At 50.5% G+C, this 15,446-nt stretch overlaps 5 protein-coding genes across 5 annotated transcripts; 4 read left to right on the top strand and 1 right to left on the bottom strand.

Annotated features, from left to right (window-relative positions):
• Positions 1-201: 201 nt before the first annotated feature.
• Positions 202-2,265, top strand: HO133_007849 (uncharacterized protein; the record flags this gene model as incomplete). Its single annotated transcript, XM_037298719.1, has 4 exons — positions 202-402; positions 845-976; positions 1,034-1,889; positions 2,036-2,265. The coding sequence occupies 4 exons, from the start codon at positions 202-204 to the stop codon at positions 2,263-2,265; spliced, it is 1,419 nt and encodes a 472-aa protein (XP_037156055.1).
• A 1,994-nt stretch (positions 2,266-4,259) lies between these two features.
• On the top strand, positions 4,260-5,974 carry HO133_007848 (uncharacterized protein; the record flags this gene model as incomplete). Its single annotated transcript, XM_037298718.1, has 4 exons — positions 4,260-4,409; positions 4,465-4,482; positions 4,544-4,623; positions 4,675-5,974. The coding sequence occupies 4 exons, from the start codon at positions 4,260-4,262 to the stop codon at positions 5,972-5,974; spliced, it is 1,548 nt and encodes a 515-aa protein (XP_037156054.1).
• Positions 5,975-6,393: 419 nt separating this feature from the next.
• Positions 6,394-7,965, bottom strand: HO133_007847 (uncharacterized protein; the record flags this gene model as incomplete). Its single annotated transcript, XM_037298717.1, has 3 exons — positions 6,394-7,264; positions 7,314-7,812; positions 7,872-7,965. The coding sequence occupies 3 exons, from the start codon at positions 7,963-7,965 to the stop codon at positions 6,394-6,396; spliced, it is 1,464 nt and encodes a 487-aa protein (XP_037156053.1).
• Positions 7,966-8,317: 352 nt separating this feature from the next.
• On the top strand, positions 8,318-10,417 carry HO133_007846 (uncharacterized protein; the record flags this gene model as incomplete). Its single annotated transcript, XM_037298716.1, has 3 exons — positions 8,318-9,328; positions 9,383-10,253; positions 10,311-10,417. The coding sequence occupies 3 exons, from the start codon at positions 8,318-8,320 to the stop codon at positions 10,415-10,417; spliced, it is 1,989 nt and encodes a 662-aa protein (XP_037156052.1).
• Positions 10,418-12,386: 1,969 nt separating this feature from the next.
• Positions 12,387-14,815, top strand: HO133_007845 (uncharacterized protein; the record flags this gene model as incomplete). Its single annotated transcript, XM_037298715.1, has 2 exons — positions 12,387-12,702; positions 12,756-14,815. 2 exons carry the CDS (start codon positions 12,387-12,389, stop codon positions 14,813-14,815), a joined length of 2,376 nt encoding a protein of 791 aa, XP_037156051.1.
• Positions 14,816-15,446: the final 631 nt, after the last annotated feature.

Below are 15,446 nucleotides of genomic sequence, written 5' to 3'. Positions count from 1 at the left end.
CATTTCTTCAAGAATACGAAGGTGCTTGGGAATACGGGGTTTGGCGGTGAGCATTTATACACGACCAGCACAAATGGAAAAGCTATTACGGATGAAGTTGCATCATGCATAACTAGAGGGAGCGTATCACAGTACGGCGAAGATTAAGTTTATTGGCCGTCGATTGCGATTGCGATCAGATCATCAAAACATTCTACCAAAATGGCATTTGATGCGAAACCTCTTCTTCCCCTTCCATCCCAGGCGCAGCTTCGCGAAGCTTTTGTCGGCAAGGAATTGGAACATGTGCCCACGCCGGCCGCGGTCCTGGATAAGGCCGTCGTGAAAAGGAATTGCCTCCAAATGTTGAAGGCGTGTGAAGCTCTCCAGGTCGGATTCCGGCCTCATGTCAAGACCCACAAGGTATACGTCCGCACTTTCTTGTCTTTGTGTACAGTTTCCATCCACTGAGGAACAGATTCTTCAATCCATGCGCTGTTTCATGTGGGATCTGTCGCGCAAGTGGCTAATGTTAATGGGCTTGAGCATGTCTACGTATACAATGTGCCTATCGAAATCTGTCCGTTGTGTGCCTCAAATACAGCTTCGTCGATCTGTCTGCTCGAACATAATAGCCGCGATCACAGTCTTCCGACAAGTCCGCTGTGGTCACGCGGGTATGGAAAACTTATGTAGAAGTCAATTACGAAGCCATTCAATGTGATAGACTTTCCGAGAAAACGGCGGTAGAAGACATGAAGAAGAATGAATGAATCTGCATCTCCTTGGGTCATTCGCCGCTGTGTATCCATCGACGTCTTTTTTGCCATTCATCTAGTTCTAAAGCTAATCGATCAATACTAAGACCGTGGAAGTCGCCCAACTGCAGCTTGGCGACGGAATCAATGATGTCAAAGTAATTGTTTCAACGGTGGCAGAGGCCGAGCATCTGTCTGACTTCCTCTTGACAAGTCGAGAATCGCGGCGAAGTGTCAACGTAAGTACTGTAACAGGTTCTCCAAGCGCATCTTCGGATTCTGAAGGGTTATGCCAGATACTCTACGGTATCCCCTTACCTCCTTCTCAAATCGAACGGTTAGCGCACTTGGGCAAGAAGATTGGAAGCGAAAGCATAAGCGTCCTTGTGGACAACAGATCCCAGCTTCAGGCCGCTAGAGCATTCAGGGATGTGGCAGGTTTTCCACTTAAAGTGTTTGTCAAAATTGATACGGGTTATCATCGAGCAGGAGTGGTGGTCGGAACCGAAAAATTCAATTGCCTCATCATCGACATTCTCGACGACGAGTCTCGCGGGACTGTGGAACTCCTGGGCTTCTACAGTCATGCTGGCCACTCATATGGAGGTGACTCTGCGCTTGGCGCAATGGAACTCCTCATCGTCGAGCTTGAAGGACTAGAGAAAGCGGCAAACGATGCTTCAAAAGCTCGCGATCACGCGCCAATGAGCCAGAAATACGTCCTTTCAGTGGGAGCCACCCCAACAGCGACGTCTATAGAGAACATGCTTGAAAGATCCGCTCAAGCAGAATCTCCAATGGGAGGAGAGATAGCCAAGTTGAAGAAGGTAATTGAACGTGTCAAAGCCACTCATGCCATTGAAATACATGCTGGAGTCTATCCGTTCCTAGACATGCAACAACTGGCCACGCAAGCCAGTCCCTCGGCTCTACCTGCCAATCCGAAATACGACAATTCAGGCCTGTCGACCGCGGACATTGCATTGACCATCATGGCTGAAGTTGCAAGCGTGTACGAAAGTCGTGACAGTCCGGAAGCGCTGATGGCAGCTGGATCGTTGGCGCTGGGACGTGACCCTTGCAAATCGTACAACGGATGGGGCATCGTCAGTGACTGGGGTATGTCTACGAACAATTCTGAAGGGAGGTCTGGTACGTCATGCTTCCGAGGAAATTCTTCCCCATTCATGCTATCTTATGAGTCGTCAGACATGTTTAAAGAGTATTCTGCTCCTAAGACATGTCTCGCAACTCAAAATGCCTCCCGAAAGAGTAATGCTAAATCCGAAATCATCAAGGCTGGCAGGTCGGACGCATCAGTCAGGAACATGGTATATTGATAAAGGATTCACAGCGTGAAAGCCATGAGCTGGCAGAGTTGAAGATCGGCCAAAAGGTAAGGGTGTGGCCCAACCACGCTTGTGTCGCTGGCGCGGGCTTTGGGTGGTATCTGGTTGTTGATTCAAGCCTGCCTGAAGAAAGGCGAGACCAAGTTGTGGATGTCTGGGTCAGATGTCGAGGGTGGTGATCGCGCGACGGCAAGCATGAGCATGGTTGGGGTGAAATATGACGCTTCGAGAAATTGACATTGAATACTTTCGTCAGATGCTATTATTTCCTCGAGCCTCTGCTGTGCTTGTTCCAACCATTATCTAAATCGTCTTTTTCTACTTCTTTTGGCCCGGCTTCTCTTCTTTCGACCGCTTCGATTGACCACTCCACTCGTTTGATCTGAGCCTCCGGTCTTATAACCTTGCGAACCCTATGTTCCTTCGCCCCCACCGACGTCTTACCGTGCTTGGATCTCTCAATCTACTGCTGATACCTCCCCACCTCTGCTCATCAAAAAACCCCCCGTGTCCACCTCAGACTCGTACGCTCGGCCATACGAATACGCTAAAGTCACGGAGTCCCACTTCAATCCTCTTCAACTTGATTTTCACTTCTCCGGTCCGGTCTATGTCTCTGCTGAATTTGTCGATTCATGTGATGTAGGCCTGCTGGGTGTGTGATAATAATCTACCGACGACTCTACGGAGGTGTCGGCCAGAAACCAGGTAACCCTATAACCTACCTCTTGTGCCTTTTGTTATCGTGTCTTTGCCGATCAAGCTGGGCCGATCGTTGCTAGCAATCAGTAAACTTTCCAACCTCCAGGAGTCAAGATGGCAAAAGAAAGAATGAAGAATGGTTGTGTTTAGGCAGGCTTTTGATTGGTTGACAAGCGAGACGACTTGGCGTGGGGAAGTGATGGTCCGAGGTCCCCCTCCCAGCGGGAAGGACCAAACCAGTGGGTGCAGGAACGGCAGTCTTCCGTCAGCCCAATTCAAGCTCGTCGATTGCACCTCACCCGACGCAGGACACTTTCCATTCAAGAAGAAGAAGAAGAAGAAGAAGATGGAGCAGAGTGCAGAATGCCCTGCAGATGCCACGAGACGAGTGACGCACATTTGCCACAGTGTCAACCAAGTGCCGACAGGAGAGAATGCACCCCGCCATTTCCAAGTCGTTTCTGCCCGATCACATCCTCCCGGGCTGCAGCAAAATGCAGGCTTGGCATGCCACCCTCCATGATACATTTCGATGTTTTTTGCCATCCTCGGAGATGGTAGATCTGGATATACCTAAAGTACCTACTGGATCAGTGCTTTGCGCAGGCACTACGGGTAAATGTAATACAGTATAAGTAATCAAGGCTCGGACCAATCTACTTTTAACAAAATGGAAAGTCAGGGGTGCTGATAAGGACTTTGCTTCGGATCCACTTTTATTATTGGAAAAGACGTTCGAGATAAGGGAAGCCAAGGGTTTAGCGGGTCCACGGGTTTTGGACATGCCAAACGTCTTATCAAAGTAATCAGTCTTTTTTGACTCCCAAATCCCAATCCTCCTATCGCTTCAGCTCAGCCACCGTTGATCTAGGCCCCAGAGACTTTGATAAGGAGTCCATCGTCGTCAATTGGTGGTATATCCACGATGATATGTATGCTGACATCTATCCCGCCCCCCGTGCTGCTCACGGCTTGCACTACACAGGCTCTGCATCACACGAATTTGGTTACTTGTGCGCCTCCCACATGCATCTCCGCGCTGTCAAATACCTACCTTAAACATTGCCATCTGGTACTCCCAAAGACGCCGTGGGGATAGATCTGGCCGACTGTCAGATCGCCCTGTGGCTTCAAATTTCCCTTATCAGGACCGCCGAATGCCAAATTCTAACCTCAAAGTTGAATCCCTACGAGCCAATCCCTAGTCTGTCTTGTCTACAGATCTTCCATTTCTTTTCCTAATCCGCGGACATATCGTCACTTTCTGGGGAGTGACAGGTGATAAACCCGGAGAAAGCAGATCTTTCTTCCCATCTTTAACCATCTAACCCTCCATTATCTCGGTCTTTTCTCTTGTACAAATACTTTGCCTTTCCACAAAGGCACCTTCCTCCCCAAACATTCTTCGGATTCTGTTCTACTTCTACCCTTCCATAGCCAAGAGTCTCGACAAACTTGAGAACCCACGATAATGTATGATATCACAACGTTATGGAGGGCCCCAGTGGTCAATCCGGTCAACCGGAAAGCTCGCTCGATTCCCGGGCTCAACCCCATTAATATGTATGGTCGTGTGTTCACATTTGCTTGGTTTGGATTCTTTGTAGCATTCTGGAGTTGGGTATGACCTCCAAACTTCAGTCCCTCTTGGGAAATGCCTGCTAATAGTTCCCTAGTATGCCTTTCCACCACTCGTACGTTTGCCACGCACACTCAATCTCCTGAAGAGCCGCAAGCAATCTAACATTCTCTCAGTTGACGCTTACCATCGGGAAAGACTTGAAGCTCACTCAAGTCGACATTGCCAACTCTAATATTATCGCGCTCGTTGCTACGTAAGATAAGCTGCAAGATTACGTTGGCGGTACGTGGCTGATACCTCTTAGTCTCCTTGTCCGACTAGTTGCTGGTCCGATGTGCGATCTCTATGGCCCTCGATACACATTTGCAGCTTGTCTGCTGGCTGGCTCCATACCCACTGTGCTTGCAGGTGCGGTCACCAACGCCAAAGGTCTCTTGGCTCTCCGTTTCTTCGTCGGTATCCTTGGCGGTAGCTTTGTGCCTTGTCAAGTATGGTCGACTGGGTTCTTCGACAAGAACGTCGTTGGCACGGGCAACTCTTTCACTGCAGGCTTCGGCAATGCTGGAGGCGGTGTCACATACTTTTTGATGCCCGCCATCTTCGACTCGCTGGTCCACCAGTCAGGCCTGACTCCCCACAAGGCATGGCGAGTGGCTTTCATCGTCCCGTTCATTGTTATCGTCGCCGTCACCGTCACGTTATTGTTGGTATGCCCCGACACCCCAACAGGAAAATGGAGCGAGCGCCACCTCGCCGCCCAGCAGAATCTGGCTGAACATGGCATCACCGGTGATGTTGTCCAACTTCCAGGAGAAATCACTGCCGACAAGTCGTCTTCCCGTGAGTCAGGCTCTCCGACCCGGGATCCCGACGCAAAAATCGAATACGACGCCACCGGCGAGCGCAAGGGTAGCTCTGACCATGAAGCTCAAATTGGCGAACAGCAGATGCTCGATGTCGCCCGCGGTGAAATCGTCCGCAAACCCACCTGGAAGGAAGCAATGCCCGTCGTTTTCTCCCTACAAACCCTCGTCACCTGCGGATGCTACTTCTGTACCTTCGGCGCCGAATTGTCCATCAACTCCATCCTCGGCGCCTACTACCTCAAGAACTTCAAAGCTCTCGGTCAGACCGGCTCCGGCCGCTGGGCCGCCATGTTCGGTCTCCTGAACGTCGCATGTCGCCCCCTTGGCGGTCTCCTCTCCGACGCCATATACGCCCGTACCGGCGTTTGGGGCAAGAAATACCTCATCCACACCTACTCCATCATCACCGGCGTGTTCCAAATCGCCATCGGTCTCACCAACAGCCAGCACAAGAGCACCATGTTCGGCCTCATCGCCGGCATGGCCTTCTTCCTCGAGGGCGCCAACGGTGCCATCTTCGGCCTCGTGCCGCACGTGCACCCCTTCGCCAACGGCATCGTCTCCGGCTGCACCGGCGGCATCGGCAACCTGGGCGGCATCATCTTCGCCATCATCTTCCGCTACCAAGGCACCGATTACGAGAAGACCATTTGGGTCATCGGCATCATCACTATCTGCATCAACCTGTCCTTGAGCTGGATCCGGCCGATCCCGAAAGGGCAGATTGGTGGGAATTAGGGTGGTGTATCGGATGGGGACGGGGAAGGCGTATTTGCACTGATGATTTGTCTGTTGCCGCGCTCGCTTGACGTGCAACTTGTACAGTAGTATAGTCATACCTACCGTGTTTGCTTGGCAGTATCGTCTAGACCGAGATACTTGTATTGGCAATATACTAACGTTGTTGGAAAGCCAAGCCCTAAAGGGATTTGTAGATTCTCATCAATTGGCGTATCATCTTCTAGCGCGATATTAAGGACGGCGGTTTGGACATAAGTACCTGTACCTTACCTGCAAAACTATAAGACTGTCTTGGAGCAAATCAATCATCAGAGTTCCTTTCTTTCATCTGGACGTTATGGAGAAGACGACTAAGAATACATATTGTAACCGGGTTTTCGTTATTCTGACTCGCTTTTCCGCAAACATCACGGTCCTCACTTACACCTCTTCTCCACTATCCCCGGCCCGTGTTCCTCATACTCCTTCTTCGAAATCCACAACTGATGGAACGTCCCCAGACTCGCCAGGATGCTCCCTCCGATCCAACTCCCGAATTTCCTTTCCACCATTTGCCCGGATGCAACCATACGCACCCTGACCCCGGGGTGCGCGGCCTGCAGTTCCTGCTGCAAGCGATCGGTGAATCCTGCGTACCAACTGGAGGCTCCGGTGATGACAATGTTTCCTAAAAGGTGTGGGCGAAGGTCTACGTCGACTTGTGATAGAGAAGATGAGATGAGTGCGGTGATAGTCTGACCTGGAGAGGGTGGAGGGTTGTTGGCGTCCGAGAGAGCCATTTTGTGGTCGAAAATGCCTTCGATTGCGCGATACCGGTCGATGGCAGGGAACATCTGGTTCCAACCATCAGGCATCTCGAACGGCTTGCCTGGGTGTTGTTTCGCTACGTCCATATTCGTACCCCCTTGCGGTGAATGCCCACCAAGTCTTCCTGGTCCCGTCCAGACATTGACGACGCTTTCTTTGAACTCTGTAAGCACGCGCTCTTCTTGAAAATGCCGGAACGAGGGATGGGGTTCTGTTCCCGTAGCGAAGGTACGATATGTAGCTTGTGCCGCGGCACCAGCGTCGACAGCCGTCTTGGAGGTTATCAGGTAGTGTGGCGTTATGGGAATGGGTGGTTGGGAGGATGCGAAGAGAAGCCGCAGCTGGTTGGAGACGAAGTTACCGGCCAAGGGGGAGCGAGTGACAGCTTTTTTGAGGATGAGACCGTCGTGAACGGGTGTGACGGAGATGGTGGAAGCACCCATATCGACGACGAGGGCTGTGGGTTTGCCAGAGGCGAAGCTACTACTTGTTAGCAGGGGTGTTTGGACACGAGAGGTGGGAGACAAACGCAGCTAAGACACCGTTCCTGGCAAGCCAGAAGGCGGGACAGCCCCAATTCTCCATGGCTACTTCTATGCCTTTTTCTCGATCTTTGCCTGCGTTCCAGCCGGTTTCGGTCATGAGTAGCGGGTTCTCGCCCAGTGGTTTTTCTTGCTCTTCGACCCCTTCCATTGCGATGTCCTCGTTCGGGTCATTAAGACCATTAGATGCGAGTGGTGTAGGCTTTGTGTTCGTGAGTCGTGATGTGATTGTGTATTCCCATAGATTTGCGGCCGTGTCCCAATCCTCCACAGTGCCCTCCTTTGACATCACATTGCTGATCGATATCCTGGGTAACGGTATGTTTATCGAGTTGTCGCCGAAGAGTTTCTTAGCATGCTTGGGTGTGGATTCCGATGGGATTAGGCCGTAGTAGGAAGGTACAATAGATTTTGGGACGTCTTCCCCAGCAAAGCCAGCTCGTGTCGTCGAGTATCCGGGGTCAAGGACAAGGGCGGATATTTCATCTGGGTAGATTAAGTCAGTAGCGAAGAAGTAATATGGGCATATATGCTCTGTGACATACCTCCTCCATACTCATTGGCATCGGGAGGCTTGGTCGACGCCTGGCCTGTAGCCATGGCCGAGTGAAGTTCTGTGTTGATCAGTGACCTGAACATTGTTTGGATCAAGCAAATGAGGAGCTGGTGGAGCAATTGTTGTGCCCGCTTGAGGGATACAGTCCAATGTGCAGGTTGATTCGAAGGGGGAAGGTACCAGGAATGAGTACATAGAGAAGGGGTTCTTGACTCACCAGTTCTGCAGTTGCGCGAAGTTGGTAAGGTCTTGAGGAGAGGGTGATTAAATTGAAAGAGTTGCAGGTGCCTTTACAAGGTTGCGGCCGCTTGGCTTGTTCCTGCAGCGGGCGATCGACGGCAGGGTTCCTTCACAGGCTGAGAGCCTGAGACACCAAGAGCTCTCGTGACTTCCAACTCTGGTCCAGGCCACGCGATTTACGTCCAGCAATATGTCATGAATCTACTACAGTATGCCGGGAGGCTCTATTCTCTCGATACCCTGGATACCAGGTTCACATCCTTATCCAAGACTCCTACTTCACGCATTGATCCCGCAAGACCCTCACCAGATGAGGCATCCTACAAGAAAGGCAGAAGCGGAGCCGATGAGCTAGCTAAGGGGGCATCTCCACCGCGATGGAGGTCTCCTGAATTCATATACCATGGCTTGGTCGTCCTCCTAGCTGTTCCGCTTATGTTCAAGACGGCCTACGATGCCTCTAAGCGTAAGGATGCATTCGCTTCCCTTGGAGCTCCGCAGACTGATGTGGTCGGTACAGCTTCTCATCAGAATTATAACAAATTCTCTCCTCTGCTATCTCCTGGCTGGATCCCAGGCCGCAGAATTGATAATTCAGATCAGCAGTATGCAACTTTTAGAGACAATGTACCATACCTCTTCATCGTTATGGCACTACACCCCATTCTACGGAGACTCTTCGATTCCGTCTACAATACAGCGTTCAATCCCTCCTCAAGATCCCTACCGAATGGCAATGAAACGCCAGCTGGCTCAGCCTCAGAATCCCTCACGGCCGACGGGCGAATGAATCAACGGATCTCCTTTGACGTGGGCTTCAGTGTCTTATTCCTGCTCGCTCTGCATGGCTTCTCGGCAATAAAGGTCTTACTGATACTATACATCAACTACACTCTCGCAACGCGGCTGAAGAAAGAATACGTGCCCGTAGCCACGTGGTTCTTCAATATTGGTATCTTGTTCGCCAACGAACTTGGCAAGGGCTATCCGTACAGCGAAATTGCAAGCATCATTCTCCCCCGGTCCGCTTCTTTGGAGAAACAGGATGAGCAAGATCCAAAAGGTAATTGGGGCACCGTCCTTGACAGCTACGGGGGATTGGTTCCAAGATGGGAGATTCTCTTCAACGTAACAGTTCTACGATTGATCAGCTTTAACTTCGATTACGTCTGGAGTTTCAATCGAGGAGCTAGTAGCCCAGTCGAGGTTCGTGAATCTAGGACCAAATGATAGCTTTAAATTCGTACTGACCGCCACAAGAAGAAACAGCTCGATCCTGCAAACCTGTCAGAGAGGGACAGGGTCGACCTCCCGGCAAAATCTCAAGACTACTCTTTTCGCAACTACCTTGCTTATGCTTTGTACTCGCCTCTCTATCTCGCAGGACCAATTTTGACTTTTAACGATTATATTTCACAACAGCGATATACCCCTCGAAGCATTACTCGAAGTAGGAATCTGCTTTATGGTATCCGTTTTTTTATTGCGCTTCTGTCCATGGAGGTCATGATTCACTTCATATATGTTGTAGCAATTTCTAAAGCGCAGCCAGAATGGCAGGTATACACGCCATTCCAGCTGAGCATGTTGGGCTACTTTAATCTTCATCACATATGGTTGAAGCTTTTACTACCCTGGCGCTTCTTCCGACTCTGGGCATTGCTTGACGGCATCGATCCTCCCGAGAATGTCGTGCGCTGCATGTCCGACAACTACTCCACTTTCGCGTTCTGGAGAGGATGGCATCGTAGTTTCAATAGATGGATCATTCGCTACATTTATATCCCAATGGGCGGGAGTGGAGGACCAGGAACCCGCGGAAAATGGGGTCAAATAAGAGGAATAGTCAACCTTTTGGCCGTTTTCACCTTCGTGGCAATGTGGCATGATATTCAGCTAAAATTATTGCTGTGGGGATGGCTGATCTCGCTCTTCGTTCTCCCGGAAACCTTGGCCGGCTTCCTGTTCCCAAAGCAAAAGTGGAAGGATCACAAGGAAGTGTACCGATTGATATGCGGAGTGGGAGCTGTTGGGAACGTGTTGATGATGATGTCGGCCAACCTTGTGGGTTTTGCTGTAGGTCTTGATGGACTTAAAGGATTGGTGCAGGGCATTGTCGGGTCTTACTCAGGTAACACCTCGTCTATTGAGAACCGTTTCAGGTCCGCAACGCTGACTTTAGATCCAGGCTTGGTATTTCTAGGATTCGCTTGCGCGGCTCTTTTCACAGGGGCGCAAGTTATGTTCGAGCTTAGGGAAGAGGAGCTACGGCATGGCATCCACATGAAGTGCTAGCACAGACTGATACATATGTGTCCAATGTAATTGTACCACTCTGTCATAACTCAAGAGTAGCTGTTCCAGGAATAGATTGAAAAGAAGGTCGGTTCACCACTGTCATAGGAGCATGCGTCGTCAGCTATCCCTACTCCTCGCTCCCTTGTACCTTATCGTCGTCAGGCCTGAGGTACAGAAAATTCCCATGTTTTGATTGTTGACTTCCTCCCTGGCTGGCGTTTATTGCCGCAGACACCATCTAGTGTCCCAAATCACCTTACACCCTAACCACGGCCACCAGGCCACCACAAATGATTTAGTACCGTAGCGTACTCTACCAAGATCTCTGGAGGATTGGCAGCCAGTAAGGCCTAGAGCCATCTCAAGCTAACAACGTGGTCAGATTATAGAGCTGTGATGATTACACATTGCACGTCGAAGTCCGAAAACCACTCGCTCGTCTAGCCATCGATAAGAGCCAGCCAATCGTAAAGGATGTTGATAGTCTTCTTTGGGCTCAAGGAAGAGTGAAAAGCGAAAGGATCAGCCTCGGCGCTACACGAAACACTTACGAGGCATCTACCGACCGAGCTGTCCTCCCGTCAGGCAGGGTAGTACTGAGGTACTCGTACCTTAAACCAAGATAAAGCTTGCACGGACAAGGCTGTAGAGACTAACAGAACTGAATCACTTTCACATCTTCAACTTTTCCAGGTCCTGCTTTCCATCAGTCTCCAGTCCTAAGCAGTCCTCGCCAAGGTTGAGGGAGACGCGGTAAGCCCATGCAGACATTTGGAGAAGGACCATTGTCACGCTTCTGTCTGCGCTCCTTTCCCATTAATGCAACCTTATGAGCACGATTTGAAGTGAGCGGACCGGCCATCAGGCCAGGAAGCGGGCTGAATCGCCCAAATCCTACCTCTCACGCCTATCTCGCCAGAGCCTCCCAGCACTTCTGTGGTCTGATAGCCCCTTGGCTCTCTGAAGCTAAGCGTGATGATCGTGTTTTGAGGTCGCCGTGCATCTGATATGTGCCGTTAACGCTGAAGATTCGTCGCGCACCTCACTTTCCTGCCACCATGCTTCTCAATATCGTTGGCTTGTTTCGATTTTTCTGCTACTGTGTCCCTCGTTTGAGGTCTTTGGCAGGTTGAGGTCATCGTGCGTCTGACGAGTACTATTGACGTGGAATTGCACACCTCACCTTCCTACCATCATGGATATCAATAATCATCTTTTGTTTCGAATTCTGCGCAATTGTGTCCCTTGACCAAAATCCTTGACAGATCAAACATTCTTTTCCTCAACATACCTAGGAGAGAACCCTGCTCCTTTAGTAGTCATGTCCCCCTCGGCGGGTCTACATTCAATATTCAAAATCGGAGGATAACAGGCATGACCTCCAAACGAGGGCAAGTTGTGTTGTGGACATATCTCGCTATACTCATATGTCTCTTGTTTACATTGTCTTGCATTAGCATATTTGCTTGTTCACCTATCGCAACAGCCTTCACGTTGCAGACTGTCGCCAAGGTCGCCAATCCTCGATCCATCAAACACTGAGTAAAAAGGTCTGATAACAAGACTCCTCCATATCATCACGAAATGGTTTCCGTTACGCTGAGCTTCAGCGCCCGGTGCAGGGCTATGGGAACGGGGTGCCTCTCGAGTAGCGATATTGTGATCGAAATTGCGTGAGAAACGGAAGGCGCTGGTTTTCACGCCGCGAACCAGTCTCAAAACACATCAAAATCGGTCTTCGGCTACCTAACCTAACACCCCGACCACCCACCCTACAGTAACATTTGAAGTAATCATAAATGTGTCATTTCCGTAAGATAAAGTCATGTCCGTAGAGAAGCTAAAATCTGGGAGACCAAGAAATCAGGAAACAAAAACCACCATCATGTACATACTACTACGCAATGTGACATCCTAGATCTAGGTACAAGATCTTGATACATGATGAGATCAATCGATGCTCCATATGTCTTTGAGAAGACATGTCTGCCGCCTACCGCTCCGTCTCAAGGCCCCAAAGGACCACGTCTGGATCAGCGAAGATGTCCTCAACAGTGCAATGCACCGCTTTGCGCATGGCAGGATACCAAGACGGCATGTGGGTCTTGCGCCTGGTCCTCTGGAGGCACGGAAAAGAGCATCGAAGCGGCGCATGATGAATCTTGCGCAAGTTGGAGATGGTGGAGGTTTCGATCCGAGCGTGCTTCCTGGATTAGGAGCGCCAGAGCGTGCGGAGTGGAAATGGCAGAGCCCTACGCTCCTTCTACCACAGAGACCGGATGGTATATGGAAGCTGTCAAGTCCAATGGCTTGCTAATATGCTAATTACGAGCAGAAGCCGCGCCCCTACCATCTTGGCTGACGGACCCTCCCCCTATTGTGGCTGATGAGCGCGTCGAAAAAACCAAAAAAGACGAGGACATCGAAGGTGTTAAGAACGAAGAGGACCTCGAGCAGCGACATGCACATCTTCGGCGCAAAGGCTTGCTGGTAAACCCCGGGTTCTGGGAAGACTTGAAGAAATGTAGGGATGTCGATGGCCTATACAATTGGGCTGCTGATTACGGCATCGACTTCCGGATGTTTCCCAAGCTCGTGTTTTCAAGCCTGTGCCATGCTGGACAGCCACTTCCGGTTCTATTACATGCACTGGAAGATGCGGCTCTGGGCACCCCTGGCAATTTGAATTTCCTACTGGATTGGCAACTACGAAAAGGGGAGCGCGAGGGACGACTACGGATTAGATTAAAATCTGATGACATGATTCTCCTGCAACAGTGGATGAGACGGCAATTGTACCTTGGCCTGAAGACCGAGAAGGACATCCTCGTATTCTTGAGATTCGTATCCCGTGTCAGTGATGCCGCCAGTGATGAATCTTTGAAGTGCAATTTCATAGCATCCATCGTTGAGGGCCTCCAAGCGAGTTCGGTATTTGGGTTCAAGGATTTGGGACCGGAGACACAGTCTAGACTCTTAGAGTCTATCACACGAGGACCATTGACACGCCAATCGCTGGATCTGGGATCCAGCTTGATTGAAGCTATGCAGCAATCGCAGCTGGAGGGCACAGATCAGAAGATCTCTGCGTTTATTGGAGGAGTTGTCCATGCGTGCGCTTCACTACGGGAACACCAAAAGCGGGAAACACGGTTTTTGGAGGTAATGCCGAGGGCTCTGGAGATGATAGGGGGACTCCCACAAGAACTAGCATGCTCGGTTATTTTGATCACGACCGAGGCTTTGACTAATGATCATATCCGTATGCCTGCTATTAAGGCTGGTACGATGCAGCTGCTTTACACATGGTGGTCTGCAATTTTTATGACAAACATTCTTAGTTTTGGCCGAAAGATTCCTCTCAAGACGCAGATTGAGCTTTTTCTGAGCACTCAGGAGCCGAAAGTAGCTGTTCCATACTTGCAGCAATTGGATGACCCAGAAAAGGCCCGTTTTATACTTCGCTACTGGGTCGGACCCAAAACGCGATCTGGTCGATCTCGAGCTCGGTATCTTTTCGATGGATTCTGTTCTACGAAGGGGACAGACTCGCCTTGGGTTAGCATGTTTCAAGCTGCACGCAAGTGTGCTCAAGAGTCCTCGGAACCGTTGGACGTCTGTATCAAACGAGTATTCAAGGTACTGCAGATGCTGCGTCAATCCGAGGCCATCATCGAGGTTATTAAGCAGGCCCGAAAGCTCCATGCTATCATTGATGAAAGCGACGTGGTGTACACGATCAGGGAGCATTCACGGGAACAGCCGCACCTAGCGGAGCGAATGTTCCACTTCTACCCAAGACTGCGACTCGAAAGGTGTCCCGAGCTTGCCGAGCGAATGATTCTAAACCCGAGGAGCCATCCAAGCACCGCGCTGTACTATATGCAGAGTCGCCGCTCGCGCTTCCCCGTGGACCGTGAAGGGGTTTCAAACTTCCGTATACAACTTCTAGACAGGATGGCGCTCGCCTACTCTACGGTGCTACATATAACTCCACGAATGGCGTTGAGGAAAGTACACAAATGCTATACTCAGCATATGAAGGAACGTCTAGGGCCACCATCAGTAATGATGGCACGAGCGCTTACTCGAGCCGGGCTTATCCGACCCCTTCAGGCAGGCCGATGGGTTAACACGACCCTAGTTCGATGGATCTTATCCGTTATTCGGTCTACGGAGAGTGCTGATGTGGCAGATCAAGTCGACGAAATAGTGTATAGGTGGCGTGCGGCTAATGCAAAGAAAATTCGAGCAGCTTCACTAGCCAATCGACGCGCTCGGTACTATGCAATAGAACATTCTATGGACTTCCGTGTTCGGACCAAGTGGTCCAATCACTATCGAGGCGATGAAAAGATTTACACGCCTTTAAAGAACCCCCTCCAGCTCGATTGACAGGCAGCGTCAATGATGCTAGAAGACCAGTAATGCCTTACCGGCTAGGCCAACCAATGGAACCTGTGCGTCCTCTGGCGGATCTCATAGTTCGATCCTGGGTTAAATGGAGCCCGTAACTTCTCAGAATCTCAAAGACAAGCTCTAACAACACTGGCTGATCCTTTTTTAAGACCTGTGCACATTCAGGTCCTTTTGTGCATGTAGGCTATGAGTTTAGATTTTGGAGTAATGACTGGTGGATCGACTCCGCGAAGAGGAGCAAGTGGAATTAGGTGGCACTTCTCCAATTCGTAAGATTCCACAGGGAAAAGGAGCGCGGCCGCACGCGACTAGGATATCGAGATCTAGATCGCTCTTGCCTTTGCACGAAAACCGTGAACCACACCTCCATCTCTGGGATCGTCAAGTGACTGACGCCCGGTAGACTATACAATAGAATTGGCGAGATTCCTCCTGCAAAGCGCTGCCCCAGTCGGTAACATACGTTGTACAATAGTCCCGTGGTGTGGTTACCAATCATCGGAACGATCGAGCCGCAATCGGATGCCTTCTCCCGTTACATCAGAGGCTTCATTGCTTCATCTCTAGAGCTGCGTCTAGGCATGACAGGAGGATCGCTGTGCGTCTT

Source organism: Letharia lupina, assembly GCF_014066315.1.
Source record: "Letharia lupina isolate WasteWater1 chromosome Unknown contig_4, whole genome shotgun sequence".
In the NCBI taxonomy this organism is placed as follows: domain Eukaryota; kingdom Fungi; phylum Ascomycota; class Lecanoromycetes; order Lecanorales; family Parmeliaceae; genus Letharia; species Letharia lupina.
The sequence above is the reverse complement of the archived record's forward strand: the minus strand, read 5'-3'. Positions and strand labels throughout refer to the sequence as shown.